Source organism: Mobula birostris, chromosome 9, assembly GCF_030028105.1.
Source record: "Mobula birostris isolate sMobBir1 chromosome 9, sMobBir1.hap1, whole genome shotgun sequence".
Lineage (NCBI taxonomy): Eukaryota > Metazoa > Chordata > Chondrichthyes > Myliobatiformes > Myliobatidae > Mobula > Mobula birostris.
This window is the reverse complement of record NC_092378.1, coordinates 84,795,889-84,814,024: the sequence shown is the minus strand read 5'-3', so window position 1 is coordinate 84,814,024 and position 18,136 is coordinate 84,795,889. Positions and strand designations below refer to the sequence as shown.

Genomic DNA, 18,136 nt, shown 5'->3' with positions numbered 1-18,136 from the left:
TGCTGCCAAATCCAGCTCAAATGGCATTGTTAGGTCGCTGATGATACAACAGTGTTTGGCCTTATGAGCAATGATGAGTCGGCATACAGAGATAAGGTAGAGGTTTGTCAAAAGGTGTGAGAATAACAACCTGAGTCTCAACGTAGAAAAGACAAGAGATGATTGTGGACAGGTCGCCCACTCTCAATTGATTACCAATGGCTCTGCTGTGAAGAGAATGAAAAACACAAAGCACATAATGGATGATCTGACCTGGACAAACAGTTCCTCAGTCATCATGAAGGCAGTGTCTACACTTTCTGAGGAGATTGAGGTGTGCAAGGCTTCCAGCTCCCATTCTAATTACTTTCTTCAGGAGCACCATTGAGTGTCCTGGTGGCTGCACCATTGTGTGGAACAGAATCCACAAGGCATCGGACTGCAGGACTCTACAAAGGATAGCAAATCCACCGACAGGATTACCAAGGTCTCCCTTCCCCCATTTGTTACAGTTACTGGGCTCGTCGTATACTAATAGCCCGAAGCATCGTGGGATGAGGACTCCTATCACACAATTTCTTTGACTCACTACAGTCAGGAAGGAGGTACAGGAGCATCAAACTGGAACTTCCAAACTGGGGAATAGCTTCTTCCCTCAGGCTGAGAGACAAATGAATTGCCTGCCACCGCCAGGGTCTTGTCACTAGGACAGTGAGCTGTTTACTGTATATATGTTTTGTGGATGCATCGTGGTCTGGAGATGATAATAAACGAACTAATTAATCTATCAGCTCATTTTTGGAACGGGAGATGAAATCACAGCACTGGCTCACAGACAGAATGTACTAACTCCACACAATCTGCAAGTTCTGCTTGTGAACATGTTTCATTCTCCTAACCATGTTGGTGGGTTACATTGCTACTATATATTATCTTAATGTGATGCAATCAATTGTATTCACCCCACTGGGTGACAAATCAGAAGGGAGTACCACCACTTGATAAGTTGAGCAGCAAACCACAAAATCTTCTGCTTTCCTTAGTAGAAATTCATATACACACTTTTGTTTCATAACATAATTGCCACAGTATATACTCTTTTAATCAGTAATAAAATACAGTAACCCATGGAATCCAATATGGAGAAACCTGGGATACAGAAATAGTACTACTGCTAAGGGCTTTAAAACATAGTAGTAGGTTTAACCCCACAGCTAAAAGAATGGACAAAAAATATCTTCTCAAATTAAAATTGGTTATTTTTCTATAAATTATTCCTCACCTTGCATGCAATTCCATAAAGTCCTAAACTTGCTGGCTGCTCTTTGCCAGAACTCCGCAGGGATTTTGACTGCGCATAACAAGAGTGACAATGTGAAGAAACTATTTAAATATTGACTGTGATAGAATAACATAGGCATAAGAAGCATTAATGTGCATTTAGGAGAGCTTTCTGATCTGTACTTTGCTGGACTTGCGAAAGTGACATGATTCAGGGTCAACAGATTCAGAATCCATGTCAGAACACTGAGGAAACAGTGATCATAATAAGGTTTGAATAACTATTAAATACTGTCAATTGGAAAAGGTAAATACAAATAGGATGAGAACAGATTTAGCTTAGGTCAACTAGAATCAAAGCTCAGTTGGCAAAATTTGAATTGAACCCCTCCAGCAGACTACACGTATTTCAATGTGGAAGAATAAAAGGAAAATTAAAGCCGAGTTCCACATTAACCAAAAAAAAGGGGTAAAATGGGGAAGAAATGAAGAGCAAAGAACAGAAATGCAAAGTTGGGAACAAAATGAAAACGAGGCTGATCACAATACTCAGAGAGGAAATAAAAAAGAGAAACAAGTTAGGTAAAATATACATACAAAATGACTGGCTTCACACAGGAAATCCAAAAATAACCTGTACGCATGACGACAGGAGACATGGTGCTGATCAGAGACCAAAACGGAAATTTACTCCTGGAGGGAGGGGGACGGACTGGAGGCACTAAATGAATTCTATACATCAATCTTACCCAAAGGGGACATTTTTAAGAGCATAAATAGGCCATTTGGCCCATCAAGTCTGCTTTACCATTCAATCATGGCTGATCTTTTACCCCCTTCAGCCCCACTCCCTCGCCTTCTCCTCGTAACCTTTGATACAGCGTCCAATCAAGAATCTATCATAACTCGGCCTCCACAGGTGCCTGTGGTAATAAATTCCACAAATTCACCACCTGCTGGCAAAAGAAATTTCTCCGCACCTCTGTTTTAAATGGGCACCCCTCTATCCCGAAGCTATGCCTCCTTGTCCTGGACCCCCCCATTGGAAACATCCTTTCCACATCTACTCTGTCTAGGTCTTTCAGCATATGAAAGCTTTCAATGAGATTCTCCCTCACCCTTCTAAATTCCAGCGAGTACTCACCCAGTGCTATCAACATTCCTTGTATGGTAACCCTTTCGTTCCCAGAATCATCCTTGTGAACCTCCTCTGAACTTTCTCTAACATCAACACATCTTTTCTTAGATTGGGAGCTCAAAACTGTTCACAATACCCAAGGTGAGGCCTCAACAGTGCTTTATAAAGCCTTAGCACCACATCCCTGCTCTTATATTTGAGACCTCTTGAAATGAATGCCAACATTGCGTTAGCCTTCCTCACCACCAACTCTACCTGCAAATCAACCTTTAGTGTATTCGGCACAAGGACTTCCAAGTCTCTTTGCAGCTCAGATTTTTGGATTTTCTCTCCGTTTAGAAAATAGTCTGCACATTTATTTCTACTATCGAAGTACATGACCATGCATTTTCCAACACTGTATTTCATTTGCCACTTTCTTGCCCATTCTCCTAATCTGTCTAAGTCCTTCTGCAGCCTACCTGTTTCATCGACTCTGCCTGCCCCTCCACCAATCTTCTAACCATCTGTAAACTTGGAAATAAAGCCATTTATTCCATCATCTAAATCACTGACATACAGCATAAAAATCAGTCCCAACACCAACCCCTGCAGAGTTGTGAATATTGTTGTGACCTCAGCAAAGGCAGGTGCAGCAATTTTTATGGCTTAAAAATTGATGCAAGATGCTTAAGGATCGATGCAAGAAAAAGTTTGTGAACCCTTTGTAATTACCTGGTTTATTGCATTAATTATTCATAAAATGTGGTCTGATCTTCATCTAAGTCACAACAACAGACAAGCACAATCTGCCGAAACTAATAACAAACAATTGTATGTTTCATTGAACATATTGTTTAATCATTCACAGTCCAGGCTAGAAAAAAGTATGCCAACCCTCGTATTTAATAACTGTTGAACCTCCTTGAGCAGCAATAACATCCGCCACGTTTACTGTCGCTGCTGATCAGACGTGCACAAAGGCAAGGAAGAATTTTAGACCATTCCTCCATACAAAATTGCTTCAGTTCATCAGTATTTCTGGGGCACTCTGCATGAATAGCCATCTGCAGGTTATGCCACAGCATCTCAATTGAGTAAAGGTCTGGACTCGGGCTTGGCCATTCCAAAACATGAATTTACTCATTAAACCATTCTGCTGTTGATCTACTCGTGTTTCTGATCACTGAATTGTCGCATCATCCAACTTTCATTAAGCTTCAGGTGACGGACTGCTACCCTGACATTCACCTGTAAAATGTCTTAATACGATACTGATTTCATTATTCCCAATAATTGCAAGCTGTCACAGCAAATCAGCCCAAACCATGATGCTCCTTCCACCATGCTTCTCAGTTGAGATGAGGTTTTGGTGTTGGTGTACAGTGCCCTTTTCCCTCCAAACATTCAAAAGTCAAATTTAATGTCGGCGAAATGTATACAATATACACCCTGAAATACTTTTTCTTTGCAAACATTCATGAAAACAGAAAAGTGCCCCAAGGAATGAACGACAGTTAAAAGGTGTGCATTTCTGCCAAAAAGTTTGGTCTCATCTGTCCACAGAACATTGTCTCAGAAGTGGTGTGGAACATCCAGGTGGTCTTTTGCAAACTTGAGACGTGCAGCAATGTTTTGTTGAAAAGCAGTGGTTTCCTCTGTGTTCTTCTTCCATGAACACCATTCTTGTTCAATGTTTTTCTTATAGTGGACACATGAACAGAGACTTTAGCAAGTTCTAGAGATTTCTGCATCTCTTTTGCTGTTACCTTTGGATTCTTTTTCACCTCCTTCAGCATTGCACATTATGCTCTTGGCATGATCTTTGCAAGATGCCCACTCCCAGGGAGAGTAGCAACAGTACTGAATTCCCTCCATTTGTAGACAATTTCTCTTACTGTGGACTAATGGACATTGAAATCTTTAGAAATGCTTTTGTAGCCTTGTCCAGTCATGCATCTCTACAATTCTTCTTCTAAGGTCTTCTGAAAGTTAATCGAGGCATGGTGCACATAAACAGATCTTTCTTCATAAGAGCAGGCTGTCAGTAACCTGACTTAGTGTGTCTTTTTTTTTATATAGGGCAGGGCACTTCTACAACTCACTCCTCCAATCTCATCTTAATGATTGGAACACCTGACTCCAAATAGCTTTTGTAGAAGGCTTTACCCCAGAGGGTTACATACTTTTTTGAACCTAGACTGTGATTAGTTAAATGGCGTACTCGGTATTGATGACAAGAAGTACAAATGTTTGTATGTTATTAGTTCAGGCTAATTGTGTTTGTCTATTATTGTGACATAGGTGAAGATCAGATTACATTTTATTAGCAATTAATGCAGCAAACCACGTAATTGGAAAGAGTTCATGAACAACTTCTTATAACTGTAAATCCCATGGCCTGAATAGGATGGGTTACTGAAGAAGCTAAGTTGTAGAGGCATTGGCCAAAAGCTTCCAAGCACCAAAAGATTTGGAGCAGTGCTCTTTTTTGCACTGAGAAAATGAATATAGGTATAACATCAGAAACCATGTTGCAGGTACAATATTCACTGCACAAATGAGGAATGATCTGGGGAAAAAAATACAAAGTCATTTTACACTCACACCTGATCACAGATTGCCCATCTTAAATTTGGTCTGCACTAGTTCCATAGAAGAACAATCCAGCTAGTCCTCATCTCTTGCCTTCACCATACAGCCAACAATTAATTTGGAATACTTATCCAGCTATCTTTTGAAGGCTTTCGCTATAATCTTCAAGTGCCCAATTAAGTCCTACCAGCAAATGCTCACGGGTATCAGACCAGATTTGGCTCTGAGGACTCCCTGATCAAAGAGCGATATTAATGCTTGCCATTTGCATTCATACTTGGAAGTATGCGGAACTATATGACTGCTGGAAGGCGACCAGTATCTGAGAAATTGTAACGTGCCAATGGAACAACAATTTCCTCCTCATCATGTGAAATATAAGCAGTTGATACTGAGGGTGGGTGATGTGCAAAAGATCAGGCACACCTGTAGAGCTATTTATTTTCTCAAAAACAATGCAGGCATTAGTAATATTTTGATCTGTTGAGACTCAATGGAGAAAAGGCATGCTTGCAAATAAATATGCTGCCACAAAGTAAACATCATGGCTCTCTGCAAACTTTCCTGAAGATTTGAGGCTGAAAGATCTCCATACCTTTTGCTGCAGAACTTTGCTAGTTGATGAGTTCACATTGAAAACTGAATTTCACATCTGGGTCAGCTGAAAACCGGTCAGAGAATTATCAAGGTTTTTTTTACATTTCCACTAAAGTCTAAGAAGTTCTGCTCAAATAATATCAAATTCAGTACAAAGGCCCGAGACACAAATGATCAGTAAACACCTGTTGGCAGGTAGAAAGGCAAAAGATCTTGCTGCAGCTGGGAAAAGAACAGTTTCAATGTCATCCAAAAAGTCATGATTCAGCTGACAAGGTCAAATATTTCCCTTTCCGTCAATTCAAATATTCTGACATTCAGATACACATTAAGAAAAAACAAGATTACAAAGCCAGTAAATATCTTCCGGTGGCTTACAAATTTTCTGATGCAGGAAAAGACTTTTGTCTCCAGAAGCAACTGATTGAGCACTTCTGTTTGACCCTTTACAAAACTCACTCAATATACTTTTCTTCTACACATATTTGAAATTGACAATGGAGACAATGACATTCACATGTGAAGAACTAGCTCCTTTGCCAACCAGTTATAAGTTGTTCCTCTTGGTCACGATTTTACAGTAGATTCTGGTTAATGGGTCATCAGTTAATGTGCCATTGATCAATCAGGGGCAGCTGCTTATTTGGAACAAAAACAAACCGAGAAAATAGCCAGAATTCCCTTAGTTTATTTGGGACACTATGCCGCTTAATTGGGGAAGGCGACTGTTGCTGAATATTTTCTACTAGCGTCAGTTGCGTGCACGCCATGTAGCCACGAGACAGTACACCATGCTTGGAGCAGGCAGGTTTTAAAATGCATCACTTGCGTGCTTGTGTTTAAAAAGCAGTGATTTTTGTTACTGATAGTTGGCAAGTAATAAACAGTAAAACAATTCAGAATAGTTTTGCTCACTGCGGTTTCAAACATTCAGGCTTGGAGATGCCAGACACGGCTGGGAGTGAAAATGAAACAATTTCACTACTTCAACAAATTGAACACCACAAAGAATTTGAAGGTATCAATAGTCATCTTCAATGTTACACATAAAATGAAGATCTGAAGGATGCTATCATCCAAAACACTGTCAGAAGGCAGTCCACCACCTGCACTAGGTGTCTACACTGTTCATCTACAGTCAATCAAAAGAATGAATTCTTCTGTTGATAACTATTAGGAATGAATACACAGTTTTATAGTGCATTAGTGATTTTGGTAGTGCTCAAGTTTATTCTGCATTTCATTGAAATACATACACTTGCGACACAGTTCATCTTTTTTTTATACCTCTTTAAGTATTTCCATGAAGCTTGGGCTAAATGGGGCAGCTGCTTAATTGGACCAAAATGTACTGGTCCGGATGTGTCCCCAAGTAACCAGAATCCTATTAATGCTCTTGTCACTGATGGAGCAAATTCTGTTTTTCCCCATTTCAAATGCTCACTGATGAAATAATACCAGAATGCCATTAGTAGGCAAAATTAGAGCACATAGTATTGGGGGCAGGGTACTGACATGGACAGAAAATTGGTTGGCAGACAGGAAACAAAGAGTAGGGATTAGCAGGTCCCTTTCAGAATGGTAGGCGGTGACTAGTGGGGTACCGCAAGGCTCGGTGCTGGGACCGCAGCTATTTACAATATACATTAATGATTTAGATGAAGGGATTAAAAGTAACATTAGCAAATTTGCAGATGACACAAAGCTGGGTGGCAGTGTGAAATGTCCGGAGGATGTTGAGATAATGCAGGATGACTTGGACAGGTTGGGTGAGTGGGCAGATGCAGTTTAATGTGAATAAATGTGAAGTTATCCACTTTGGTGGCAGGAACAGGAAGGCAGATTACTATTTGAATGGTGTCAAGTTAGGAAAGGGGGAAGTACAACGAGATCTAGGTGTCCTTGCTCATCAGTCACTGAAAGTAAGCGTGCAGGTACAGCAGGCAATGAAGCTAATGGCATGTTGGCCTTCATAACAAGGGGGAGTTGAGTATAGGAGCAAAGAGATCCTTCTGCAGTTGTACAGGGCCCTGGTGAGACCACACCTGGAGTACTGTGTACAGTTTTGGTCTCCAAATTTGAGGAAGGACATTCTTGCTATTGAGGGAGTGCAGCGGAGGTTCACGAGGTTAATTCCCAGGATGGCGGGACTGTCATATGTTGAAAGATTGAAGCGACTGGGCTTGTATACACTGGAATTTAGAAGGATGAGAGGGGATCTGATTAAAACATATGAGATTACTAAGGGATTGGACATGTTAGAGGCAGGAAACATGTTCCCGATGTTGGGGGAGTCCAGAACCAGAGGCCCCAATTTGAGAATAAGGGGTAGGCCATTTAGAACGGAGTTGAGGAAAAACTTTTTCACCCAGAGAGTTGTGGATCTGTGGAATGCTCTGCCTCAGAAGGCAGTGGAGGCCAATTCTCTGGATGCTTTCAAGAAAGAGTTAGATAGAGCTCTTAATGATAGCGAAGTCAAGGGATATGGGGAGAAGGCAGGAACGGGGTACTGATTGTGGATGATCAGCCATGATCACAGTGAATGGCAGTGCTGGCTTGAAGGGCTGAATGGCCTACTCCTGCACCTATTGTCTATTAACCCCAAATCTTTGTGAATCTCGAGCATCTGTCATACCACAAGAAAAACTGAAGCTGTCTGTGGCTTCAGAAGTGCATAAAATTTCTCGCCACATCTTTCAGCTGACACAATTTGTCATCTTCCAAACATTGCACAATTGTATATAAATAGCTATATAAATCAAACCTATCAATTAATGATTCGGGGCTTCCATAAGACATACCCTTTATCATTTACTCAGAAGCAGTCTCCTAAAATCACACTGGGCAGGAGGTGTCCTCGTAATCATTAAAACAGTCTTGGTAGCTTATATCTGTGACGTGTTCTGATTCTTCCAAACCATTCTAAAATTTGATTTGCCAGACAGAAAGTTGTCATCCAAAAAAAAATCAGTGTTTTTTGTGTACACAGCTATTCTACTAATCTATTAAAACTGAAAGATCATACTGCAATTTGATAGGGAGAAGAATGAGTCAGATGTATTAGTGTCACAATGGAATAAAGGGAATTACAGAAGCATGAGAGAGGAGCTTGCCCAGGTGGATTGGAGGGGGATGCTGGTGGAGATGATGGTAGAGCAGATATAGCTTAAGTTTCTGGGAATAGTTCACGTGGCTCAGGATAGATATGTCCCACAGAGGAAGTTCTCAAATGGCAGGGGTAGGCCACCGTGGCTGACAAGGGAAGTTAATGACTGCATAAAAGCAAAGGAAAGGGCATACAATGTAGCAAAAGTGACTGGGAAGTTGGATGATTGGGAAATTTTTAACTCCAACAAAAGGCAACTAAAAAGCCATAAGGAGAGAAAAGATGAAATATGAGGGCAAACTAGCCAATAATATAAAACAGGATACTAAAAGATTTTTCAGTTAAATGAAGAGTAAAAGGGAGGTCAGAGTTGACACTGGACCACTGGAAAATGATGCTGGTGAGGTAGTAATGGGGAACAAAAAAAATGGCAGATGAACTTAATAAGTACTTTCTACCAGTCTTCATTGTGGAAGACACTAGCAGTATGTCAGAGGTCCATGAGTGTCAGGGAGCAGGAGTGAGTGCCATTGCTATTATAAAGGAAAAAGTGCCCGACAAACTGAAAGGTCTTAAGGTGGATAAGTCACCTGGACCAGATGGACTACCTCCTAGTGCTAAAAGAGGTTGCTGAAGGGATAGCAGAATCATTGGTCATGATCTTTCAAGATTCACTTGATTCTTGCATGGTCCAGAGGACTGGAAAATTGCAAATGTCACTCCACTCTTTAAGGGAGGAAGACAAAAGGAAGGAAATTATAGGCCAGTTAGCCTAACCCCTGTGTTTGGGAAAGTGTTGGAGTGTTTTATTAGGGATGAGCTTTCTGGGTACTTGGAGACTAATGATTTAAGTCAAAATCAGTCAAAGGGAAATCCTGTCTGACAAATCTGTTAAGAGATTTTCAAGGAAGTAACAAGCAGGGTGGACAAAGGAGAGGCAGTGGATGTCATTTACTTGGATTTTCAGAAGGCACTTGCTAAGGTGCCACACGAGGCTGCTTAACAAGATAAAATCCTATAGCATTACAGGAGAGATACTGGCATGGATAGAGAAATGGCTGACAGTCAGGAGGCAGTAAGTGGGAATAAAGGAGGCCTTTTCCAGTTGGCTGCAGTGACTAGTGGTGTTCCTCAGGGGTCAGCATTGGGACCGCTATTTTTCACAATGTTTGTCAATAATTAGATAACAGAATTGATGGCTTTGTGGCAAAGTTTGCAGATGATACAAAGGTAGGTGGAGGGGTGCTAAGGAAGCAATGTGATTACAGAACGACTTAGACAAACTGTAAGAATGGGCAAAAGAGTGGCAGATGGAATACAGAGTTGGAAAACGTATGATAATGTATTTTGGTAAAAAGAATGAAAGAGCAGACGATTATCTAAATTCAAACATCAGAGGTGCAGAGGAAATTAGGAGTCCTCATGGAAGACTCCCAGAAGGTTAATTTACTGGTGCAGTCTGTGGTCAAGCAGGCAAATGCAATGTTGGCATTCATTTCAAGGGAAATAGAATATAAAAGCACAGAGATAATGCTGAGGCTTTATAAGACACTTGTCAGGCTGAAATTGGAGTATTGTCAACAGTTTTGGGCCCCAGATCTCAGAAAGAATCAGAGAGAGTCTAAAGTTGTTTTCACGAGGATGCTTTCAGGAATGAAAGGGTTAACATATGAGGAGTGTTTGGCAGCCTGTACTCACTGGAATTTAGAAGATTGTGTGGGGATCACATTGAAACCTACCGAATGTTGAAAAGACTAGATAAAGTTGATGTGGAGAGGATGTTTCCTCTGGTGGAGGTGTCCAGAACTAGAGGGCACAGCCTCAAAATTAAGGGGTGACCCTTTAGAACAGAGGTAAGGAGGAACTTTTTTTTAGCCAGAGGAGTGAATCTGTGGAATGCTCTGCCACAGAAGCTGTGGAGGGCAAGACTGTGGGTATATTTAAAATGGAAATTGATAGTTTTCTGATCAGTCAGGGCACCAAAGGTTATGGCAAAAAGGCAGATGTATGGAATTGAGTGGGATCTGGGATCAGCGATCAGCCATGATGAAGACTCAGTGGACTGAATGACCTAATTTTGCTTCTATGTCTTATGGTCTTATGCTTATTTCTACAAGTTACCTCCACGCAAATGCACAAAGCTTAATCAGATTGTGGATGACATAAAATGACAGAGATGTGGTTGCCAGTGAAAAAAGTTTTCAGAGATTACTGGCGATCTTGATCAGTTAGGAAAGTGAGCCAAGGAATAGCAAATGGATTTCAACACAGACAAGTGTGAGATGATGCATTCTGGTAAGTCAAACCTGCGCAGGACTGATAAATTGAATGGTTGGGACACTGGGGAGTGCCATGGAACAGAGCTACTGGGGAGTACAAGTGGATAGTTCATTGAAAGTCACGCCACAGGTAGACATGGAGATGAAAAAAGCACTAAGCACACTGGCCTTCAGTTAAAGCATTGCGTGTAAGAGTTGGGACATTATGTTGCAGTTGTGTAAGTCATTGGTAAGAGTGCACTTAGAAAACTGGGCACACTTTTAGTCATCCCTTTTTGAGAATTACATGATAACATGGGAAAAAAAGTGGGGAAAAGATTTTAAAATTTTACCAAGTCGAGTCAGAGAGCACAACACTTTAGAATAGGCCTTTGGGACCTTCTAGTACATGCCAAGTACTTATCCAAACTTCTCAAACGTTGCAATCGAACCTGCACTCACCACTTCTGCTGGCAAGCTCATTCCACACTCTCACTACCCCAGTGAAGAAGCTCTCCCTGAGGTTCCACTTCCACCTTTCAACAAGCCGTTGCCTGTTTGGGGGTGAGTGAGCATGAGATTTAAATCATAAGTGGGGTATTTTGGAGCATTTCACAAGGCTAGAGGTATCACTATTTTATCAGCCTATAAAAGTGGAGCAGCCATAGTGTGAGTAGGCCAGTGTTGGAGTGGAGAGCATGAGGCTTTGGCAATAAGAGTTGGAAGCTAAAGTAAGCTGTTGGTAAATTTCTTTCTTTAGTGCCTAATTGAGATTAGCAAATATTTGATCCAGGGTCAGTTGTGTCTTTTTCATGTCAGATGTGGGATGTATCAGTCTCCCTGAAAACTACATCTGTGTCAAGAGCATCCAGCTGTGACCATCCCCTCAGTGACAGGTACATCACTCTCAATACTACTGGGCAGGGCTGAGCAGTGTGATCAGGTCTCTGGCTCTGTGGCTCAAAAGGGAAGGGGGGGAAGAGGAGTACAGTATGTTGGGGAGTAGACAAGAGATTCTGTGGATGTGAAAGAGATACCCAAATGGTGTGTTGTCTCCCAGATGCCAGAGTCAGATACATCGCCGATTGGGTGCACAGCATTCTAAAGGAGGATGGTGAGCAACCTGAAGTTGTGGTACATATTCGTAGCAATGACATGGGTAAGAAAAGGAATGAAGTCAAGAAGAGAGATACGTAGGAAGCTCACAGGCAGTACCTCAAGGGTACTGCATTACAGCCTGTGCTGCAAGCCAGTGAGGGTAAGAATAGGATGATGTGGCATATAAATGGATGAATTGGTGTGGGGACAGGATTTCAAATTTGTCTCTTGGGATTTCACATTGGGATCTCACCTGGGGAAGGCATGACCTTAAAGGACAGGTTACACATGAACGTGAGGGGGCTCAATATCCTTGCGGGCAGATATGCTAGAGCTGTTGGGGAGGGTTTAAATTTTGGGGATGAAAACCAGAGTGATGGGTCAGAGGATGCTGTAGTTGGTTAGATGCAATGTTAGGACACTGTGAGAAAGGATAGGCAGTTGATAAGGCAAAGCTGCAGTCAATGGTAGTGTGTCTATTTTAATGCACAAAATATCAGGAAGAAGGGTGATAAACCTAGAGCATGGGTCAGGACATGCAAATATGATGTTGTGGCCATTACAGCTGTCACAAGGGCATGAATGGCTGCTGGATGTTCCATGGTTTACATGCTTCAAAAGGAACATAGAGGGAGGTAAAACAGGTGGAGGAGTTGTATTGCTAATAGTGGATATTATCACAGCTGCAAAAATAGAGGATGTCATGGAGGGATGGATTGGCTATTGAGTCAATGTAGGTGGAAATTAGAAACAAGGAGGGAGAAATCATTCTAAAATTCTATATAGTATTCTATATAACCCCCAACAGCAGAGACACCAAGGAACAGATCAGGAGGCAGATTTTGGAAAAATGCAAAAATAACATGAGAAGCCCTCAGTGAGTAGGGCTAAGGAAATCACTAAGGCATTATAATGTTCTGTATCTCTATCAAATCTCCCCTGACAACTTCATGCTCCTAGGAATAAAGTTCGAACCTATTGAACCTTTCTCTAAAACGCATGCCCCTGAGACTTGAGACATCCTTATAAATTTTCTCTATACTCTCAATCTTATTGACATATTTCCTATAGGTACATAGGTGATCAAACCTGCACACAATACTCCAAATTAACTTCATCAATGTCTTATACAACTTCAACAAAACATCCCAACTCCTGTACCCAATACTTTGATTTATGAAGGGCAATGTCTCAAAACTTTCTTTACAACCCTAGCTACCTTTCAAGGAATTCTGGATCTGTATTCCCAGATCTATTTGTTCTACTGCACTGCTCAGTACCTTACTGTGCAAGGCCGACAATGATTTATTCTGCCAAGTGCAACTCCTTGAACTTGTCTGCATTAAATTCCATCTGCCATTTTCCCACATCCCACAGCAAGCCATAATAGCCTTCCTTGCTGTCCACTACACCCCCAATCATGGTGTTATCTGCAAATACGTTGATCCAGTTTACCACGTTATTATCCAAATTAGTGACATAGATGACAAACAACAATGGACCTAGCACTGATCCCTGCAGCACTCCACTAGTCACAGGCTTCCAGTCAGAGGCAACCATCTACAACCACTGAGCAAAGCCAATGTTGAGCCCAATTTACTACCTCATCCTGAATGCCAAGTGACTGAACCCTGTCAAAAGCCTTGCTAAAGTCCATGTAGACAAGATCCACTGCCTTTCCTTCATCAACTTTCCTAGTAACTTCCTCGAAAAACTATCAGACTCAAACTAACTCATCTTGAATTGCTCAAAGCTGCAATTCAAGATGAGGTAGCAAACTGGCATAAACATTAGCTTCGCAGAAGAAACAAGAGAGTTGTTGTAGATGGCTGCAACTCCGAGACTAGTGGTGTGCCAAAGGTATCGGTGCTCAGTCCATTGCTGCCAGGATAATCAAGGACACAACCCACCCAGCCAACACACTTTTCATCTCTCTTCCCTCCGGGAGAAGGCTCAGGAGCTTGAAGACTCGTACGGCCAGATTTGGGAACAGCTTCTTTCCAACTGTGATAAGACTGCTGAATGGATCCTAACCCGGATCTGGGCCGTACCCTCCAAATATCCCGACCTGCCTCTCAGTTTTTTTGCACTATCTTACTTTCCATTTTTCTATTTTCTATTTATGATTTATAATTTAACTTAATATTTACTAAATTTTACTATTTTTAATATTTAATATTTGTAATCCAGGGAGCAGAAAGCACAGAATCAAATATCGCTGTGATGATTGTACGTTCTAGTATCACTTGCTTGGCGACAATAAAGTATAAAGTACAAAATATCAACGATCTGAATGATAATGTGGAAAAGTGGATCAGAAAATTGGTGAATGAACACCAGATTGTGGGTGTAGCGAACAGCAAGGAAGAGAATCAGAGTTGGAAAAAAGGCAGATGGAATTTAATGTAGACAAGTGTGAGGTATTGCACATTGGGAGGATCCACCAGGGTTGGTCGTAAACAATCAGCGACAGGGCATTGAGGAGGGCGGTAAACAGAGGGACCTTAGAATACAGTTCCACAATTCATTTCTACACATATACCCTCACTGGACAAGCTCTCCATGCTGTCACAGGAAGATAGGAAAATAAAGTCGGGCAGAACACAGATGGGAGGGTAGGAGGGGGAGGGGAGTTAGGAGAGAAGAACACCGGGGAAAGAACGGGAGGGGAGAGGATGGTTGAGACAGAGGGCGCCACCAAGAGAAAGATGGGCAGGATGGTGAACACCAGGGAAGGCAAGGGTAGAGGAGGGCGAGGGGAGATGGAGAGAACACCTGGGAGCGAGGGGGAAGGGGAGGGGAGGGGGAAGGGGAGGGGGAAGGGGAGGGGGAGGGGGAAGGGGAGGGGGAGGGGGAGGGGGAGGGGGAGGGGGAGGGGGAGGGGGAGGGGGAAGGGGAGGGGGAGGGGGGAGGGGGAGGGGGAGGGGGAGGGGGAGGGGGAGGGGGAGGGGGAAGGGGAGGGGAGGGGAAGGGGAGGGGAGGGGAAGGGGAGGGGAGGGGAAGGGGAGGGGAGGGGAAGGGGAGGGGAGGGGAGGGGGAGGGGGAACGCCGGAGGGCAGAGGGGAGGAGGAACGCCGGAGGGCAGAGGGGAGGGGAGGGGAGGGGAGGGGAGGGGAGGGGGATCACCGGGGAGAGAACACGGGGAGTGGAGGAATTTCCGGGACTACCCACTGAGCACCACCGAATCCCAACACCCACCTGCCCACGGTCTGGTTTGCCAGCTGCCGCATCCGATTGAATTGCTTCTTCATAATGCTTTCTGCTTGTGGCGGCGCCAAAGCCGAGCTCAGAGAGTGGCCGCACTCAGGCCCCGGGCTGCCGTACACACCATGGCCCAGGGACCCCCGTCCCCGCTTGGCGCACAGATCGACCGCTCCCACCCGGGCCTGCACTCACAAGGATCGGCCGCGCATCGCTCGGCGGAAGTAGTTCCGCGCTGCACTTCCGGCCCTCGTCGGCCGTGGGCGTAGGTGAGGGAAGTCGGCGCCTGACCCTGATCTCAGCCCTCTCCCGCCGCTGCGAGGAGAAATCACGGGGGCTGGTATCCCCAATCCCGCTCTGACTGCCATAAAATGATCACTTCCCAGTAGTGAATCGGGTTTATTATCACTGACGTATGTGGTGAGATTTGTTTTGCAGCATCCGTGCAGAGCAAAGAGATTTAAAAAACTCAGTTACAAAAGAAACAAGTAGTTCAAATAGTGTTCATGAGTTTATGAACCATTCAGAAATTTGATTGCGGAGCGGGAAGAAGCTGGTCCTGAATCACTAGGTGTGGGCCTACAGGTTCTTGGACCTCCCCCATGGTGTAATGCAAAAGGGGTAATGCACCAAATGGTGAGGGTCTTTAATGATGAATTCGCCTTCTTGAGGCACCGCCTCTTAAAGAAGCCTTCGATGGCATGTTGCGCCGGGGTTGAAACTGGTTGTGTTTTAAACACTGCAGCTTTGAGCAATCCTGTGCTTTTGGAGTCTTTTTACCAGCCTGTGATTCAACCAGTCAAAATGCTGGCTGCAGTACAAGTTTGCAGAGTGTTTGCTGATATACCAAATCTCAGTCCCCTAATGAAGTAGACCTGTTGTCATGCCTGTGGCTACTGGATTGCTGCATGGATTAGTGCTGGGTATGTTGTTTGTCATCTTTGTCAATGATCTGGATGATAATGTGGACTGGATCAGCAAATTTGCAGATGACACCAAGGTTGGGAATGTAGTGGACAGCAAGGAAGACTATCAAAGCTTGCAGCAGGATCTGGGTCAGCTTGAAAAATGGACTGAAAAATTGCAGATGAAATTTAATTCAGGCAAGTGCAAGGTGTGGCATTTCAGTAGTGCCAACTGGGTAGGTCTTATACAGTAAACAGTAGGGCATTGAGGAGTGTGATACAACAAAGGGATCTGGTATTGCAGGTTCATAATTCATTGAAAGTGGTGGCACGGTTAGGGTTGTAAAGCAAGCTTTTGGAACACTGGCCTTCATAAATAAAAGTATTGAGTTCAGGAGATGCGATGTTATGTTGAAGTTGTATAAGATGTTGGTAAGGCCTAATTTGGAGTAGTGTGTGCAGTTTTGGTCATCTACCTGCAGGAAAGATGTAAACAAGAACATAGAAATTTACATTGCATTATAGGCCCTTCAGCCCACAATATTGTGCCAACAATGTAACCTACTCTAGAGCCTACCTAGAATTTCCCTAATGCATAGCCCTCTATTTTTCTAAGCTCCATGTACCTATCTAAGAGGCTCTTAAAAAATCCTACTGTAACTGCTTCCACCACGATCGCCAGCAGTGCATTCCACACACCCATATTACCCCTGATATCCACTTGGTATCTATTTCCAAGCACCTTAAAACTGTGCCCCCTCGTGTTAGCCATGTCAGCCTCAGGAAAAAGCCTCCAGCTATCCACACGATCGTTGCCTCTCAGCATCTTACACACCTCTATCAGGTCACCTCTCATCCTCCGTCGCTCCAAGGAGAAAAGGCCAAGTTCACTCAACCTATTCTCATAAAGTATGCCCTCCAATCCAGGCAACATCCTTGTAAATCTCCTCTGCACCCTTTCTATGGTTTCCACGTCCTTCCTGTAGTGAGGAGACCAGAACTGAGCACAGTACTCCAAGTGGTGTCTGACCAAGGTCCTATATAGCTGTAACATCACCTCACAGCTCTTGAACTCAGTCCCACGGCTGATGAATGACAACACGCCATACGCCTTCTTGATAACACTGTTAACCTGCACAGCAGCTTTGAGTGTCCTATCGACACGGACCCCAAGATCTCTCAGATCCTCCACACTGACAATAGTTTTACCATTAATACTATATTCTGCCATCATATTTGACCTACCAAAATGAACCACTTCACACTTATCTGGGTTGAACTCCATCTGCCACTTTTCAGCCCAGTTCTGCATCCTATCAATGTCCCGCTGTAACCTCTGACAACCCTCCAGACTATCCACAACACCCCCAACCTTTGTGTCATCAGCAAACTTACTAAACTACCCTTATACTTCTTCATCCAGATCACTTATAAAAATCACAAAGAGAAGGGGTCCCAGAACAGATCCTTGAGTCACACCCTGGTCACCGACCTCCATGCAGAATATGACCCATCTACAACCACCCTTTGCCTTCTGTGGGCAAGCCAGTTCTGGATCCATAAAGCAAGGTCTGCTTGGATCCCATACCTCCTTACTTTCTCAATAAGCCTTGTGTGGGGAGCCTCATCTGCCTTACTGAAATTCATAAACACTACATCCACTGCTCTTCCTTCATCAATCTGTATTGTTACATCCTCAAAGAATTCAATCAGGCTCATAAGGCATGACCTGCCCTTGACAAAGCCATGCTGACTACCCCCTAATCAGATTATGTCTCTCCAAATGCTTATATATCATGCCTATCAGGATCTTCTTCAGCAACTTGCCCACCACTGAAGTCAGACTCATATAATTTCCTGGGTTATCTCTACTCCATTTCTTGAACAAGGGAACAACAATTGCAACCCTCCAATTCTGCGGTATTTCTTCCATCCCTGTTGATGATGCAAATATCATCACCAGAGGCTCAGCAATCTCCTCCCTTGCTGTAAGTCATAC

General features: G+C 43.3%; 1 protein-coding gene across 4 annotated transcripts in view; it reads right to left on the bottom strand.

The window, feature by feature from the left end:
• The window catches only part of arhgap17a (Rho GTPase activating protein 17a), a 187,307-nt gene extending 171,832 nt beyond the window's left edge, over nucleotides 1-15,475 (bottom strand). For 2 of the 4 annotated variants that reach the window (XM_072268331.1, XM_072268332.1), the window contains exon 1: nucleotides 15,230-15,473. In XM_072268331.1, coding sequence (XP_072124432.1) covers nucleotides 15,230-15,282 — 53 coding nt within the window. In that variant the 5' untranslated portion in view covers nucleotides 15,283-15,473. Of the gene's footprint in view, nucleotides 1-15,229 lie in introns of all 4 variants that reach the window. The other 2 variants (XM_072268334.1, XM_072268333.1) reach the window with 2 other exon arrangements.
• Between the last annotated feature and the right edge of the window lie 2,661 nt (nucleotides 15,476-18,136).